This window comes from Lupinus angustifolius, chromosome LG12, assembly GCF_001865875.1.
Source record: "Lupinus angustifolius cultivar Tanjil chromosome LG12, LupAngTanjil_v1.0, whole genome shotgun sequence".
Classification (NCBI taxonomy): domain Eukaryota; kingdom Viridiplantae; phylum Streptophyta; class Magnoliopsida; order Fabales; family Fabaceae; genus Lupinus; species Lupinus angustifolius.
This window is the reverse complement of record NC_032020.1, coordinates 1515743-1530738: the sequence shown is the minus strand read 5'-3', so window position 1 is coordinate 1530738 and position 14996 is coordinate 1515743. Positions and strand designations below refer to the sequence as shown.

Genomic DNA, 14996 nt, shown 5'->3' with positions numbered 1-14996 from the left:
ACAGATAACATACTTGATCATTTCATTCATAATACAAAACTTACATAACTTGCATAAACCATAACTTCATTTCACTGTTAATACAATACTTATATAACAGAATCATAACTTTATTATATAACAGAACCATAACCAAAACTTACATAACTTCATTTCATTGATACTACAACTACTTGATCATTTGAAAATACAAATAAAAAAATTACTAACAACAGATAATAGACTAAACATAGCTGCTACAACTATAACTTTTCTGGACCATATAACATGTTCTTTCATGATCAATTGAATTTCTTTTAGATTAGCTTGCAAATCATCAATGTCTATAGCATGATCAATCTCATTTTCTTCCTTTTGTAAGCATACCATGCTCGAATTCATGGAAATTAATAAATTGAAAGCGAGAACATAGAGATTGTGGTAGAACTCGAAAATTTACATCAGACTCGGAGTCATGGAAAATTTGTTTCTAAGTTCATCAGACTCAAGGTCATGGAAAGCAATAATTTAAAAGAGAAAACGCAACGATGCTGCCGGAACTTAAAATTCACATTAGGCTTGAGGTCCTAGAAAGTTATAATTTATATACGAGAACACATGAATGTTGCTGAAACTTGAAATTCACATCAGACGTGGGGTTCTAGAAATTTTGTTTGTAAACACATCAAGTTTGGGTTCCTAGAAATAAATAATTTAAAAACGAGATTTTTGGAAGAACATTATGGTGTTTGAGCCCAAAAACTTAATAACAATTCAATGTCTACATCCATCCGACAACATTTTTTATTCTATGTGAAAGTAATTTGATTGACTACGTGTAAAGGTGTGAACATGCAAAAATGATGCATGTTTTGCATATATGATTGAATGGGAGTATATTTTGTGATGCATGAACCTCTTAGTGATGCATGAGTATGCATTGACTTGAACTAGTGATATGTTTCAAAGTATGCATGTGTGTATGACATGAATGCAACACTTGCATTATTGTTCATGTGAGCTGCTCATGTTTTTTGTATGATATAAACTTATCAATTTGTCTGTTATGGACTCACCTGAAATTTGACCCATGCAAACCGTTGTTAATTATGACGATCTATTGATGGTTTACCTTCCATTTTGCTGCATTGTCATTTTGAGAAGAATAGTTAACCTCGATAAAGTTGCCCAAGAAATGGAGGTGTGTTTGTTCATTTTTTGTCATAGGAAATAAGTTGACTCATCAGTTTAAGTGAATGGTGATCGATATTTATAAGATTTCACCTTGAGGATGTTCATTTAAATTTTCCCTAATTTTCCCTAGAGTACCTGAAGTGGGTATATATCGGGAATTCACTTTTTTTGTGATGATATTAAATCACCTTTTCATTTAAATTCTTGGGAACACTGGTTAGTGCTAACCCCAAAAGGCTCTTCACTTGGATTCTTTTCATTGATATCTTTAAAAGGAACCTCGTTCTATGGAAGCATAAGTTTATCTCATTTGATAGCCATGTATGTAATTCAACTTAATTCGATACTATGTTCTTTACCTATATATTTCCCTTCTTTCTTTCGAGCATCAAACTCTGTATTTCTAATATTGATAAAGTTCAAAGAAAGTTCCTTTGAGGAAGAGAGAAGAAAAATTTCTAAGGTGAGTTGTAAGAGGGTTTGTAGTCCAAAAGATGAGGTCGATTTAGGTATTAAAATTTTGATTATGTTAAAATATTTGAATATGTTCAATTTCTCTTGCTCAAAGTCTTATAATATGTGGCAAAAATTGTATTATTAGTTTAGTGTTAAGTCTTTTATTCATGATGTATTTAAGATCAACATCTCATTTCATGGTGACATGTTACACATGGACAAAAAACTATCTCTTTCATTTGTAACTATTTAGACTATATAGTATATCAGAAACAAGTTCATTTTTAAGAACACAAGCTTTCACGCATAGATGATGTGTAGGACTTTATTTATTTACATTCTTGGAATCTTCTAGAAGCAATATATATGTTTGATTTTATTTTCTCCTATATTAAATGTGTGTTAAACCCATCAAATTTGTTAGTTCTTTACAAATTATAAGTGAAAGAGAGTGTCATTTGTTCTCCAATTCTTATTACCAATAAGTTTCAATTGCTGAAAAAACATGCAATTATGTAAACCTGAACCAGAACTACTTTATATGTTTGTATGGTTGTGACTACCATAATGTACAACTGCATTAATTTGTTGTTTGGAATATATAGCATTCAAATTCATTATTAATGTTCCGGGGAGGATTCAGTATTGGATGAGATGATGACATATGTTATTTAAAAAGTTTAATTGACTTAGATTTTAAGTTATTTTTAAATCATCAAATGAATCTGAGCCTCATATTCCTGTACTGGACTGTCCAGTACTGGAGAGAATCTCAACTCCTACTTGACCCATTTCCAATGTATCTCATAAGTAGTCATGTTGCATGTACATCCATGCATATGACATTTTGTCTACATTTTTCAGGATTATATATGTATCACTATACAGTGCTATAAACTTGAAAAATGCATTCACATGGGTAAAAAAAATGTTTTGAATAAAAAATTGTTATAACTAAAAAAGGTCTAAACTATGATAAACATGCACATAAAGTATGAGCAAAAGAAAAAAATATGAAACTAGCAACCAAACTCAAAGGTTTAACTCCAAATTGAACACCTTGATTTGCAGACAAATCAGATTCTAGTAACCAACCAGACCTAAACTTAGGATTTGACCCATAAAGAGATTGCACTCCTTTTATGTCATCAATGTTCAAATTAGCTCTCTTATCTCTTGGCCTCAAACTTGGATACATAACAGCCTCTTTAACTGAACTATGAGATAAACCTAATATATGTCCAATTTCATGTGTGGCCACTGATTCCAAATCTACTGCCATCTCTGACTTTGTTACCCCAAAGTCTACTGCCCATGTCTCCGCCGCATCGAGGTGGAGCCGCCCACTCTCCGGCGAAAAGGAATGTGCCAACACACCAAGCACCCCATCAAAAGGTTCACCATCACCATGGTCACCAATGTAAAACCCTATTTTTATCTCAGCAAAACCATAGTCTTCTGCTTCAACAAAACTTACCTATAAAAATAGAAATATGCCATAATATTAAATTATATGATAATGTTTTGGGCTTAAAAGACTTGTAAATATTTTTGTAATATTTTGCCTATGACTAATAATACATAAAAAAACGTATTTATGCATACACTTAAAAGAATGGTAGTTAAGAATAATGAGGTATTCTTACTGGAATAACAGAAGCCCATTTGAAGAATGCACGTTGGAATGCTTCTCTTATCTCAAGCATGCTCAAACTATGAATCATGTTGACTGGAGAAAACGCATAGGTGAGTGTCCTAGGCATAGGACGTGACCATCTTGGTTTTCCAGGAAAATACATAAAATGCTTTGTAATATGATGATGATTATTATGTGTTGTTGTGTCTGAAACACCACATCTTGGTATCATCATTTGTGAAACTGTGTTGGAGTCAAGTTTTCCAGTTACTTGGAGCCCAAGCCTTTGTTGGTATCTAATAAGACCAACCTCAAACTTGTCATCAAATTCATCTGTGAAAGTGTTGTTATACATAGGGATATACCCAAAACGAGTTAAGTATCTCTTGAATTGTGCTATACCTAACATTTTGGTGCCTATTCCAGCATTGATGAAGCTTTGGATGTTATGGTTTTTTATGGCTATTTTAGTGGCTGGTTGTGTAAATGCTTGATGATCTAGTATAGTTCTTGAAACAATGTGTGGAGGAGAAATGAAGAGAAGGGTGAAGAAGAACATGAAGGAGTATGTGAGTAAAAGCAACATGGTGTTAATTAGGTAGTAGTGTTTGTGGAGTTGTATGCAAAGAAAGAAGCTTTGATGTAAAGAAATATATAAAGGGTTAACATTCAGATAATATATAATCCGGTGAGAAATTAGTGTCACCTTTTGAAATTGCTTTATGAAATTTGAAGTAACTTAAAAAGCAAAGCAAAGGAAAGCAAAATGATGATTATTTGAATGGAACAGAAGCTATGAAGATAAAGTGCCAATTCTGGTCTAACAAACACTACCCTCCACTCTCACCTTGTTTTCTCTTGAAGGAGAGGAAAGAGTCACTCTTCTTTACAACACTCACTTAGTCTTTGTTGGGTTCATTCAAGTGTGAAGTCTCACATTGGATATGCAAGGAAAAGTGAAAAAGTGTATAAGAAGGAAAGACCCATAGAACTAATGTCATAAGTTTTTGATTCAAGACGTGGTGTTTTACTTGCAATTTTTCACTCTTCCCATACCCATGTAACAATGGAACTCCCGGTGGTTGAAAGCTCCCCGGTCGCAGTCTGGTCCAACACCTTATTTCCCATGAAATATTTTTTATACTAGAAACAATGTTTTATGGGTTTAGACGTGAAGAACACACAAGGTTTAGTTAAAAGTTGGAAATTCACATGAAACTGTCTTCTCAAGTCGTTAGAGTAGCAATACTATCACATTTGCTTGCAGAATTCGCATGCAAGCTTCCCTTCATTTGTGGTCACTGCCCCTCATCTAGGTTACTTCTTTTGGAAAATAGCGAGCCATTAACGTTTACAGGTTATGGGTTAAATCACTTATACATTATTCAGATTCATGTGAGACTTATCTCAATCACAATTATTCCTAACAATGTTATTATTGGTTAATCATTCTTTTATATAATGGTACATTTTAACAAGCACACCTTAAAATTGTCAGTTTTCAAGATAATATTTTTAATCTTTCAATTAGTTTATGTTAAACAAAGATTATTAATGTCACTTTTTTTGCACACCATTCATGTCATTAAATTAGACAACAATTACACAAATAAAACAAGTATAATTTCACACAATATTTGACTTCAAAAACACTAAGAATTAATGCTTTAGTTTGCTTAGCAATTCAAGAAATAAAGCCAAAATCTTAAATACAAGATCAAATATTATGACTCACACACCTCTATTTCTAGCAACTATGTATGTGAGTTGAGATTAATGCACACCATCAATAGTGTTAGTCGTCAATGTCTTGGTCTATGTTGACACTTTATCAAATTATCTCTATGTTTAGCAACTAAATTGATAAAATTACAATCTATGTATCATCAAGCATGCCTCTATGTCTACCAACACATACCATCAAGTTTGATAGTTTTCAATGCAAATATGAATCTATGTCTAGCAAACATATGAACATAGGCATCCATTGTGACAATTAAACATGCAAATACGTCTAGTTTTATACATAACTGATGAATTATATGCTTTGGACTATCTAATCAGAACTTCTTTACAAAATTCTTTTCCTAAGACAAACTAGCCATTTTGTGAAACACATAGTAAGCATTAAACACAACAATCTTATCATTTTATTCATAAATCAAATTCCAAAATATATCGATAAAAATGAAATTCGAAACTTATAGTTCATGGAGAAGCGTCGACTCCTCCATGAACATTAAGAATCCTCATTATTCCTACTTCTTAGTTGTTACATCATATTTCTAACTTATATAAATCTACAAACAAGGAAGTCTAGAAAGCATTCTAAAAATCATAGGTACTGAATATAGGACTCAACATCTCATTCTTGGCATCTTGGATTTGTTTTTGTAATTTTGAGTTTTGGCACCTACGCTGAGCGCACCTCCTTCGCATCAGACCTTTCGTCTGGCTTCACTCGCGCTTGGCATGACTTCCACGCTAAATGCCACCTGCACTGAGCTTAGCTTATGCGCTAAGTACAGGTTAGCTGATCTTGGCTTTCACATGTTTAGCTTGTTTTGGCTCATTCTTTGGCCCAATGAGTCCTTTTTCAACCTTCAACACATGGAAACTTGGAAGGTGGGGTTAGTACAATTTATCATCAAAATTTTAATTATGACTATATAAAGTAAGTATTTAGAACTAACAAATATTAAATTAGTCTTATGAATTAATGTAATTTTGGCATTCAATAGTAAAATAAAACTAAATTCAACATAAAGCATAGGCCTTAAATTTAGCTAGGAATAACATTTGGATATTATTATTTTAACAACTAAATTGTGAAAAACAAGTTGTCCTTTTATATGATTTTTTTTTCGAATATATGTAAAGATAAAATATATAAAGTCATGTATTCTCATGTGAGAAAGATTAATTAATGCATAGGTGCTTCAGTGATTAGGCATAAAAGTTATAGTTTTGATATGTCTCCCTTATTTAATTAGAATATATGAGGATAGTTGTTGGTTAGCTTATTTGTAACATAGGAAAGTATTGTGTTGTATCATATATGTCGGTATAAAGGTGATGAGTTTTTCTGAGTTTGAACAAAGTGGTGGGGTAATATTTGTAAAATTGTAATATTGTGGTGTATATTGCTTATCATTGTATGTTGAATGCAGAATCTAATGCTCAATAATGCTTCAACTCAATCAGTGCAAATGACTTATCATGGGTGATGTTTAAATCCAATAAAATTATGACACATACTAAAATATTTTGAGCAGTGGGAAACATATATATTAATTTTTATTAGGTATCAAAATTTTATCGGGATGAGATAATGTTAGAGACATATTTTTAGGACAGGTAATCTTCATTCCTTCCAAGAAAGAAGAAAGGGTACTCCCCATATAATCCTCATTTGTTTTAATTTACAGCATGAATTATATGCTTTTCTATTTTAACTTTAGCACTTGAACTATTACTTTTTCTAAAATATTGCATTTATTTCTTAATTTTAAAGTTTATGAAAATATTAATAACTAGTTTTTCATTTATGTAAACTTTCTTTCATTTCTTTCTCCTTGTTTGAATTAATAAAAACCCTAAGAATAGCATATTTACCGAAGTTGCTTCTCCATCATACTAAATTCTATTATCTATTCTAGAATTATAAAAGTATAGATATGCAAAAAAGTACCATAGCATCGATTTTATTTTAATTATAACAATTATATCATATATGTTAGAATTCATGTTATTTAACTTGTTGTAAATGCTTATATAACATATATAATATTTGTCTAATTAGTTTTGCGTAATTTGACTTTATGATTAGAACATCTAGTGTGACATTTGGTTTAATTTCTTTTAACTTGTTGTAAATGATATTTTCTTTTGAATTTAGTTTTACTTTCAAAGTTTAAAATTTGGTCATGTACTAATTTAAATCCTATTCCTTTTAAAAATATATCACAATTTATTGTTTATTAAAATATAAAATATTATATTAATTTCTTTCTTTAATAATTGCAAGAGGAGACATATTAGCATAAGAGTAATGGTACATCCTTATTTTATATATTCTCACAAATTTTCTTACCCATAAAAAAATGACATATATTACTTATTGTGTAAGAAAATTTGTAGAAGAATATATTATTTTATATTAATAGGAAATGAGTAAATAGGAGGATGGAAAGATGACTCTTCAATTTCAAGAGTCCACCCACTAACACAACTTAGGGTCCATATCTATTATTACATTCATTTGTATTATTTTATGTGTCAAAAGATATAATTGGTTAGAAAAATATTTAATAATTAGAATTTTAATTTAAATAATTTTTTGAAACTAATTAAAAATAATGATATATGAAGTAAAAAATGGAACAACAAATGTGTTCCTATTAACTTTAGGGTTGTCCACGTACTGAGCTTTGAAAACTATGATATGATTATGCTCCCAACTTCCAAGCAACCTAGAGTATTAGTACCATTATTACATTTTATTTATGAGTTACATACATCCTCATATTTTCACTTTGTAAAGATATCATTAATAAATATTATTTGAATGAAATATATATACTTATTGTGAATAAGTTTGATACATTATCATTATATTACTCATCGTTTATATCTAAATTATTGACTCTTCAAAAAATTAATTCAAATAAATGATGGATGATGTAATGATCATATATAAATCTTTACCCTAATAGTAAATGAATTTAATATGTATACATTGACAGTGTAAGTGATTTTTATGCTGTCAGCAAATCCCCACCATTCATATGTTTGTTAGTATTGACTTTCAAACAAAAATATTATAAATTAATGGTGGATGATATGCTGACAATATAATTTTAACCTCGTAGTAAATAGTATTACACTAATTTTTTCTTTGATACATATTACTAGCTTTTTTAATAGTGTAAGAAGATTTGTCGTGAGATATATCATATTTTTTTGCAACACAAGTTGCATAGAAGTTGAGATCCATTCTCTCCATTGTCATATAAAACATTATATATTTTTTTTTCTCACACTATATATAAGGAATTAATATTTTTGAAGTGTATGATTATCATTCCCAACAAATGTAGCTAAAGAAATCAAATCATTAATTTTTAATCTTTCTAGAATCTAATAAAGTTTTATACCAACACCTTGTTAGTACATAAAACACCATCTTTAATATGGTAGAACACTCCCTTATTTTTATTTCTTAATTTTAAAGTTTATGAAAATATTAATAACTAGTTTTTCATTTATGTATATAGTTATATTTTAATAATTATGAATAGAAAGATAAATGACAAAAATATGAAAGACAAAAATATCATAAAAAAATAACTATATTACTATGATTGATTAACTATTATTGTTTATGTCAAATAACAAGGAAAAACAATGTATGGAGGGGCCCATGAGTACTAAGGAAAACGATTTGTGAGGAGGTAGGACCTACCAAGTTGGGGGTTTGGGAGCAGGGGGATGAATTGCATACATCCATCCCATAATAAATATAGTCTTACATTATATCTCACATCAATAATAATAAAGCTATAAAATAGGAAAATAATGAATGCTTAAATTTTTTAATTATCATGACATATTTTTATTGGTATCTGACATGATTTTATTTACCAGATCTCTCTATTATGGTAGGACATTTTTTGGCATAAAAATTTGAGAATAAATAAATAATATAGTATCTCCTCATCATGAGATATATTATCTTTTCTAACTACTAAAATTATGACATTTATTTTTTTTGTTTTTAGAATTTCTTTTGTAGAAACTAGTTAAATATAATACATATAATAATTTTAGTAGTTCGAGGAAATAGTTTATCTTTCTATGCTATGGAGTGTTGAAGTTATAGCAGAAGATGAACTATAGTATATTTCTACAACTGATTTTGCTCCTCCAAATTATAGGGGTTTATTTTAGAAGATAAGATGCAACTATAACCATTAAAACTTATTGTTTAGATTATGATATATATAATAATAAATTGTGATCTTATTAAAACTGCGATAATTGTATTTTAAATTATGATCTTAATAAATTATAACATTTAGTGATATTTTAATGAGTATTTATTAATATGTTGTCAATTTTAACCTAACAAAGTATTCAAACTTCCGAAGATAAATCACATACATACAAAATTTAGGAAAATGAGTATCAATTATGCAATTTGGACAACGTTAGTAGATTTTTTCATATATTTTAGCCAATGAGACATAAAATTGGCTTTTATGTCAAATATCAATAACTAATTCACTAAACTTGCTTATCACATGCTATAGTTAGACCTACCTAATGATTTAGCATATTAATTTTATAGACATTAATACATAAATCAATGAGTGAAAAGAGCATAAATTGTTGGCTATAATTGTGACAAAAGTTGTGTACCTTCTCTCACTCATTTCCTAATTTGATGAGAGTACTAAAACTTGACACTAATGAAGAAATATCCTCTCACATAAAACATGAAATGACACTCTCCCATTATTCATATTTTGATGTAACTTAGGGTCTAATATAGATACTTGTCCCTTAGCCTTTTATTTTTCACTACTATAGGTGGACCAAGCTAATTATAAGGTACTAGGACACTAATAATATAACCATATATTTTTATTCCTAATCCACCACTTGGAGTGATTTCTAAACCTACTTGTACCATTTTTTGAAAAAGATAAAGACCCTATGAGTTGAAGGTTAGGAAATACTACTCTACTTTGGTTTTGGTTCTCTTCTAGAGTGTAGACCCCACAGATAGGTACTTTACAAGGAACACCCACACATGTATATCATCATAACATATTCTGTGTCAAAAAAATATCTGATGTCCCAAATTTTGTCTCGTGAAAACATGCATGTCAATTAAAAAATTTAACTATTCATTATTTTTCTGTTTTTGTTTCATTATCATTAATGCAGGATAAGATTTAAGACATAGTTTGAGATAACATATTGGAGGTTTGATATGGGCAATAATGACTAGTATTTCTTTTGAAAAGGGGAAATAATCATAACTTGGTTTTAGTACATTTATATAGTCTCCAAAGAGGAGACAGGTTTGGGATTCCAATAAATGTTCCTAACTAATGAATTACATAATAATATTGAAGTCCATTTTATATGTTATATAGGTTGATATTCATAATTTACATGATCCCTTCATTTTAAAGGAAATATTGTAGGGCCAGACAAAAGGAAAATTATTCAATGCCTTAAAATGAAATGTGTATACTATATGCCTGAACACCCGTGCTCACTCTCAGTCACAAACAGGTCCTATTTCAGGGAAAATCCAAATTCAGTAGACTTTTTCCCTTTCTACCGTTTACTATAACTAAAATTTTACACTAGTGAAAATTCAACATACCATAAACTAGAATCATTCTATTTTCTAATAGTACCCAATAATATACATGTACTTATCATATTTTACTATAAACTTTCAAAACCACAATATTACGGTTGTAATTATAGTCGTGGAGTTACTATCCTGGTAACGATATTTTTCCATACTATACCATCTACATGTATCTAAGAGATAAACTCAAAATCACAACCAATAATAAAATATTGATCTAGTGGTATAAAATCTTGTTAGATCTCTATGATAGTCAAAATGTCATAGGTTTAATTCCTAAAAACGACATTTGTAGGAATATTCTTAGCGATACAAAAAAACTCAAAATCACAAGATATCTAATTCCATCTAGTTGATTATTAGCACATGTGTTAGTAATTAATATTTAGCCATTCAATATATATATATATATATATATATATATATGTATCATAGAAAAAGGACAATTAATTAACATAGATGTTTTAAAACCGTGCCCCATTCTTACAAATAATACTAGATTAAAACTTTAAAACTAAATTTGGGGGAGAAAGTTACAAGTTGAAAGTTCATTACATTATTGTTGATGATCCATCGTTAATTTCCATATTAGCCATGCAAACTACTCCTACATGCATTACTACCCGCTTGAGAAAAACAGTGAACTTGAAGTTGTTGAAGGGCTTGTGCTTTGGTATGGCCTTTGCCGGAAATAATCCGGCGGCGACACCGCCACAGTCACCGACGACGATGATTGAGCTCCGGAGTCTGATGGGGATACTGAAGATAAAAAAATAAATAATAATCAATGCTACTAAGCATAAGATAAACTTCATAACTCAACCTAAATAACATTAGTAATTACTTTCTCTAATTCAAAAGAATAATTATAAATCTTTTGCACACAAATTGTTTTTCCTAACCTTCCCATATCAATTTCCTTCAATATAAATAACAATATTATTATATATCTTTTAAGACAATATAGTTGAAAGGGTTTAACAAATAATAGAGTTATAAATATTATAAAAAAAAGACAATATAGTTTTTTATATCTAAATTATTAGTGGTTAATTATATAGGATAAGAAGTAATAAAGTAAGAGAAGATTATACTTGCAACATTATCGAAACTAAATTGAGATTTGGGTATTTCTTGAGTTGGATTTTGAGTTTTTCTTCTTCGACGATTATGATCTGCCAATCTCTTCCTACAGCTACGTTTTCCATTGTCGAATTCAGAAAGAAGATGAAACCTACAAGTACAAATCAAAATAATAAATAAATAAATATTCATATTAAATAAAAATATATAAAAAAAGAATAATAAATATAGTTTCTTGATATGATGTTAGTGCTATTAATAGTAGCAACTAAAATGAGGAAAGCAATGAAGTACATAAGTAGTAGAACTGAAAGTGAAATTAGAGCAAACAATCAATATTTTAGAGAGGGACACAAATGCCCTCGGGATTTCCCCATGTACGGTCAACCCAATCATTTGATAATACTTCTCCAAAGGGCACTTTCGTCTTTCCATACCAACCTTCATACCTTCCAACCATTCTGGGAAATCATTGTGTGCTGCTTTATGTGCTTGCCCCCTTATTTCATACATATAATAATTTCTTCATTTTCAAATCCAAAATATATAAAAAATGTAGTTATTGATTTGTTTGCTTAAAATTTAAGAAAAAGATGTAACTTAAATATACCCAAACAAATATTTTGATTGTAGATAGATTTTTTTAATAAAATTGGAATTTTTTTATAATTGATTATAATTATAAAAAATAAAACAAAGGACTTGAAGAAAAGCTTATATATAATGAAGATCTTTATAATAGATGCTAGAAAGTATTAATTTCTTGTAAAATTGCTTTTAATATTTTTTGTTTGTATCTTTTACTTAAGTCTAATCAACCAAGCATATGAGTGTGACAAATGATTTTGTAATTAAGAATAAGTTGTTCTTTTTTCTAATTGAAAAAGTTTAATGAAAATGGTATAAGTAAGTGTTCCAACTACTATAAGAGGAAAAGGCAAAACAGTAGTAGTAACAAATGAAAGGACGGGAATGCCCTCGGGATCACCCCCTTGTACTAAGTGAATTCAATGATTGTCTCCCGGAGGGGCATTCATGTCATTTTCAAAACAATAAACAACCACCACAACCTGCTGCATTGCTGGCAGAATCGCTGAGTCAACCCGGCAGTGATGACGGTGGAAGCCTTTGAGTGAAACTCACACACCTTATGGCGCCGGTGGTAGTGCTTCGCCTGTGACAGATCAGCATTGCATCCCTCCGCCTGGCACCGAGGCGAGTTCAACGACGCGCTCGACCTCGGTTCCCCTGGCCTGGACCGGCGGTAAAGTCGGCTCACAAAGTCATCCTCGGACGACGAAAAATAAGTTCGTCCTCCAAGGTTGAGCCCGAGTCGCGAGCCCACAAAGTCCATTGGCCGGCCCATATCATCAGATTTAGGCACCATGAGAAACCCGTGTCCAGGCCCAGGCCCAGGCCCGGAGTTGACATGAGGCAAGGGGTCAAGTGAGAGCATGGAAGGGTGTGGAGGAGGATAGGAACTTGAGGACGCGCCCTGGTAGGCGCGTGGATCAAAAAAGGTGTGATGGGCTTGTGGGTTGAAGTGTTGCTGGTGAGTGAAATCAGTGTTGGTTGTTGTTGTTGTTGTGGGCCCAGGCCCGTGAAGGAAGTAGTCCGGTAAGAAATTGTGAGAGGCATAGTGGTCGAATATTTGGCGGTGGGCTTGGTCGGAGGCGGCGGCGGCGGCGGAGGAGGAGGAGGAGCCGTCTTCATTTGGTGTAAGCATCATGTTTGATGGATTGCCCCATTCATAGTCCAACATGATTATTCTATTAAAAATACAAACACAACAAAGTTAGATATATAATTATAAGTATAAGTGAGTGAATAATAATATAACAAAATTTGGAATATGAAGAAGTTGATGAAGAAGTGTTACCAAAGTTATTGGAATATGTTTTGTTAATAGAGTGAAGAAGTGAAGTAACCAAATATGTAGAAGAAGAGATATATGTGTAGTTATTTCTCTCTCTCTCTTTCTTTCACTTGAGACACTATAATGGCGTGTACATTAAGGCTCTCTCTCTCTATTGTGTGTTGGGTTGTGCTAAATTGATGAGTGTGTTAAAAAGATCTCACTTTCACCTTCAAAAAGCTGAACCCTTTTGTCCCCTTATTCATATATTATTATATCTTTCTCTCTCTTTCTATGTATTCAAATAGTACAAACACTTCTTGATTCAAGTAGTATATAGTTAATTTCCCTTAAGTAAAGTTTTAGGTTCAAATCTTGTGAATAGAAAAATACCTGTCGAAAGAGTTAGTCTCATATACCATGGATGTTCTCGGCTCGATAGGATAGCCTTTCAGTGCGATAATACTTTTATGAAACAAAAACTAATATTTTTATTATTAATATTTCTCTCTCTTGAGATGAGTGAGTGAGAATGTTGTGTGGGTTTGAGGGAAACTGAGTTTATGAGTCCACTTCTGCAGACAGTGGGTTATTGGTGCTGTCATCCGTACTGCTTTTATCTTCACATCAAATTACTTTCTTACCCATTCCAACATCCACATATTGCATCTCCCACACTATTAATATTATTCTCTTAATTTGTATTTTTAACTGCTTTACCTTAATATATATTTAATAACTTCCTCAATTTTTTTAAAATCACACCTAATTATTTCTTTCAATTATTAACATCATCACACTTTTAAACTTAATAGCTCAATTCTTTTATGTATGAGTATAATATAATTACACTGTACTACCGATCGGGACAGACGAACCTCCAATTATAAATGGTAAAACGGACAATGCTTAAGAGTATGCATGCATAGCTTAGGGATGGCAAAAATACTCATACCGGCTAAAATACTCACAACGGGTACCTATAAAAATAATGTATGAATGGGAGTGAATATCATGATACCCTCCCTGCAGGTACCGCATATTTATAAATTTGTTTTTTAATTAAATAATTTATATATATATATATACATTTTTATTATTATTTTATAATTATATATTATCTATGTTTGTATTATTTTATATTGAATTTAGTGATTGAAATATATGATAAATTTAACATGTACATAAATTTTATTATTCATATAATAATTATTTTATATGTATTCATTAATATAAAATATATAAGTATCTATTGAAACATAAAAACCCGTGGGGAACCAGCAAATACCCATTACCCGTGCGGATACCCGTAAATAATATGAGTATGAGTACGGGAAAACATTACTCATGCTCGTTCCGCCCTGTTGCCATCCCAAGCATAACCCATATTCTTTTATAGACAT

At 30.7% G+C, this 14996-nt stretch overlaps 2 protein-coding genes across 2 annotated transcripts; both read right to left on the bottom strand.

Moving 5' to 3' along the window:
• LOC109362071 (metalloendoproteinase 4-MMP-like) lies at positions 2599-3869 on the bottom strand. The gene is made up of 2 exons (XM_019607640.1): positions 3276-3869; positions 2599-3106 (listed from the first exon to the last, which is right to left on the bottom strand). The coding sequence occupies exons 1-2, from the start codon at positions 3849-3851 to the stop codon at positions 2600-2602; spliced, it is 1083 nt and encodes a 360-aa protein (XP_019463185.1). The 5' UTR covers positions 3852-3869; the 3' UTR covers position 2599.
• LOC109361691 (squamosa promoter-binding-like protein 8) lies at positions 11109-13850 on the bottom strand. Its single transcript, XM_019607212.1, has 4 exons — positions 13618-13850; positions 12809-13507; positions 11750-11889; positions 11109-11414 (listed from the first exon to the last, which is right to left on the bottom strand). Exons 2-4 carry the CDS (start codon positions 13498-13500, stop codon positions 11275-11277), a joined length of 972 nt encoding a protein of 323 aa, XP_019462757.1. The 5' UTR covers positions 13501-13507; positions 13618-13850; the 3' UTR covers positions 11109-11274.

Coding starts and splice junctions, on each gene's coding strand:
- LOC109362071 (XM_019607640.1), bottom strand. CDS start 3,851: ATGTTGCTTTTACTCACATACTCCTTCATGTTCTTCTTCACCCTTCTC. Junction 3,107..3,275: donor AATGGGCTTCTGTTATTCCA/GTAAGAATACCT, acceptor CTATTTTTATAG/GTAAGTTTTGTTGAAGCAGA.
- LOC109361691 (XM_019607212.1), bottom strand. CDS start 13,500: ATGTTGGACTATGAATGGGGCAATCCATCAAACATGATGCTTACACCA. Junction 11,890..12,808: donor TTCTGCCAGCAATGCAGCAG/GTTGTGGTGGTT, acceptor TTGTACTTGTAG/GTTTCATCTTCTTTCTGAAT. Junction 11,415..11,749: donor TAGTTTCGATAATGTTGCAA/GTATAATCTTCT, acceptor TTTTATCTTCAG/TATCCCCATCAGACTCCGGA.